Raw genomic sequence first — 2,693 nt, 5'->3', positions numbered from 1 at the left:
CTTATCCAGTCCTACCCCATGACATCATTTTAAACAGATGTACTGGAGGAAAAAAAAACTATGAACAGAAAACCTGAGGCTTTGTGTGTATATTATTCCTGCCTGCAAATTACAGGATGCTCTTGTAAAAGAGATTTTTAATCTCAGTTTGGTTTTCCTGGTAAATTAAAGGCTAAATAAACCACACTACACTCAGGAGAATGGCTCCTCTTATACAATCATGTTCTCCTTTTCAACATCAGCAGCTTGCTTATGGGACAACACCAATAAAAATAAATGGTGCACGTGGACTTAAAATAAATATATAGCAAACAGACAAATAACACATATTAAATAATTTATGAAACTATAACAAACACAGGTACCAGGAAAAAGCTGAGTACCATTAAGGTGCAGAATGCTACTGAGACTTAAGTCGAGGAAGGAGTTTAACAGACAGGGCGTCGGCGCAGTGACCGGGCCTCGGCTAGTACTGGTGTATGGGTAAATCCCAGTTCCTTTATTTGATCATTCCTCACTCGACCCAGAAGTCGTTCTGGTCGAGTGAGGATCGAGAACACGCTAAGATTCTAATGTATCTGCTCTGACAAGCGAGGCGGCTGCTGGAGGAGCCTCCTACACAGAAGTCTGTTGACACAGACCTCTATCTGAAATTAGCCAGTGACTGGACACTTCAGATGAAGGATCTGAGTTAAAGACGCCTCATGTCTCTGAAATATGTCTTTTCCTTAGGGTGGCACTAAGACACGAGGAAAAGACGCAAGTGGGGGAAACATGGATGCAATTCAAGGAACTGGGATTGACCATATACTGGCTGAGGTGTGAGTCTAGCTGATGGACTTGAGCTTGGCCCAGGGATGTGTTCCGCGGATGTCCAGTGGCGGGTTGTTGTAGAAAACATGGTTGCACAGCTCCTCCAGCAGCAGCTCTGGATCTAATGTTGCAAACTGAGCTGCGTCCTCCACCTCTTCACGGATCTCAACGTCTGTTCCCTGAAAGGACACAGATGGACGTGTGTGAATTCATCCAGCTCTTCTGGGGCTTTAGCGATACCTCACCTCAACAAGCAGGCCAACCCAGCCTACTTGTGTACCCTATCATGCATGAATTATGAAAGCCACAGTTAAGATTTTTTTCTTCAGTGTTTTTATCTCTTTGGGCATAAAAAGACAAAAACTGAACTTGTTATTTTGCAGTTTTCAAGGAGTTCTTCACTTGTCCACTCAGGTGGACTGCATGTGTTTGAGTTTTTAAAATGAAGAAACAATTTCACAAAATAGAGAAAAAAGTTATGTCAAAACTATGAAATGATTTTTCAAATTTTGTTACTAGTGTTTATACATTTTAACAGTCTCTAACACTGCTCAATGCATTGCAAAATCACTAAACCCCACTCCTCATTCTCCAGCCTCTCTACACTCATGTCGTCTCTTCCTCCCTCCATCCTTCCCTTCATCCCTCATTCAGCCACCAAGTTTTGATTTCTCATCCCCTCCCTCCTGCCCCTTGTTGACCTGTATATTATTCAATGAACATATTCTATCAAAAATATTGTCAATGTCTCTCTAAACACGATTTTAGATGGAATTCAGCTGTATGGTCTGGTTTACTGACTTGTGCATCAGTTCACCAATTCTGTCTTCTATGAAAACTGGCAAAGCACCCAGGGTACAAAGGCACAAGACACTGCATGCAGATGTATTTGGTCTTTCCTGTGCATGCAGCATCATGGCATCTGTTTGCATTTTTCACTTCGGTGAGCTGGGGCCAGTGGCTTCCAGGGCCAAACCTGATCTCAGGGGGTGTCCCTGAGGCAAATCTCCCCCAAACTGGTTGTCTTTGGTTTTCCAGACATAACTTCTTTTTTCCTGTTCTTGAGCATTTTTAGGTGGTGCATCCTCACCCTCAGCTCCCTCAGCATCCTCCGTTTCACTGTCACTACTACTGGCACTGGCTAATCCTTCTTTTTCTGGCAGCCATTCTTTATCACTGCTACTAGAATCATCCTCATTTCTTGTCCACTCAGGTGGACTGCATGTGTTTGAGTTTTTAAAATGAAGAAACAATTTCACAAAATAGAGAAAAAAGTGGATGGAATTTGCTCCACTATCCTGTAGTCCTTTCTATCATGCTCTGCACATGAGCTCTACAAAACAGAGATACATTACCTATTACAGGCTGTGCAATTGGGCAATTAGTTGAAAGGGGTGTGTTCAAAAAAATAAAGCCTTAAGAGCGTGCATATCATGAATGCTGGGTCTTGTTTGCTTTCTGAGAATCTACTGCACCTACTGGTAACTTGTTTGCCATGTAGCAATAAAAAATATACTAAAAACCTGGATTATTCTGGTTAGTCACATTGTACTGCTATTATTTTGAACAATACTGTAGTACCTTTCTTTTCAAATAAAAATCACTCACACGTGCACTACTGAGACAGCTCGCACATTGCACTAAAAATGTGTACCAGATATACACACACACGTCTTTATGCCTTTGTGTGGCCCACGTTCTGTGACTTCTTTGTGAGGGCCACCACTTCTACTATAGCTACAATGGTGCAAAACACAAATCTATCATGAGGTGGCAATAGAGAATCAAAATGTCACTTCAGAATTCAGAAAACTCGAAATAAAAAAAATCTTTTTTCTTCTACACGTGTGAGGACCGGAGCCTGTTGCCAAGCAGATTTG

At 41.9% G+C, this 2,693-nt stretch overlaps 1 protein-coding gene across 1 annotated transcript in view; it reads right to left on the bottom strand.

The window, feature by feature from the left end:
- Nucleotides 1-363: 363 nt before the first annotated feature.
- Nucleotides 364-2,693, bottom strand: part of LOC109951059 (pyruvate dehydrogenase E1 component subunit alpha, mitochondrial) — a 13,380-nt gene continuing 11,050 nt past the window's right edge. The window contains 1 exon segment of the mRNA XM_074527617.1: nucleotides 364-992. Coding sequence (XP_074383718.1) covers nucleotides 828-992 — 165 coding nt within the window. The 3' untranslated portion in view covers nucleotides 364-827.

Source organism: Monopterus albus, unplaced genomic scaffold, assembly GCF_001952655.1.
Source record: "Monopterus albus unplaced genomic scaffold, M_albus_1.0 scaffold362.1, whole genome shotgun sequence".
In the NCBI taxonomy this organism is placed as follows: Eukaryota; Metazoa; Chordata; class Actinopteri; order Synbranchiformes; family Synbranchidae; genus Monopterus; species Monopterus albus.
This window is presented reverse-complemented; position numbering and strand designations above follow the sequence as displayed.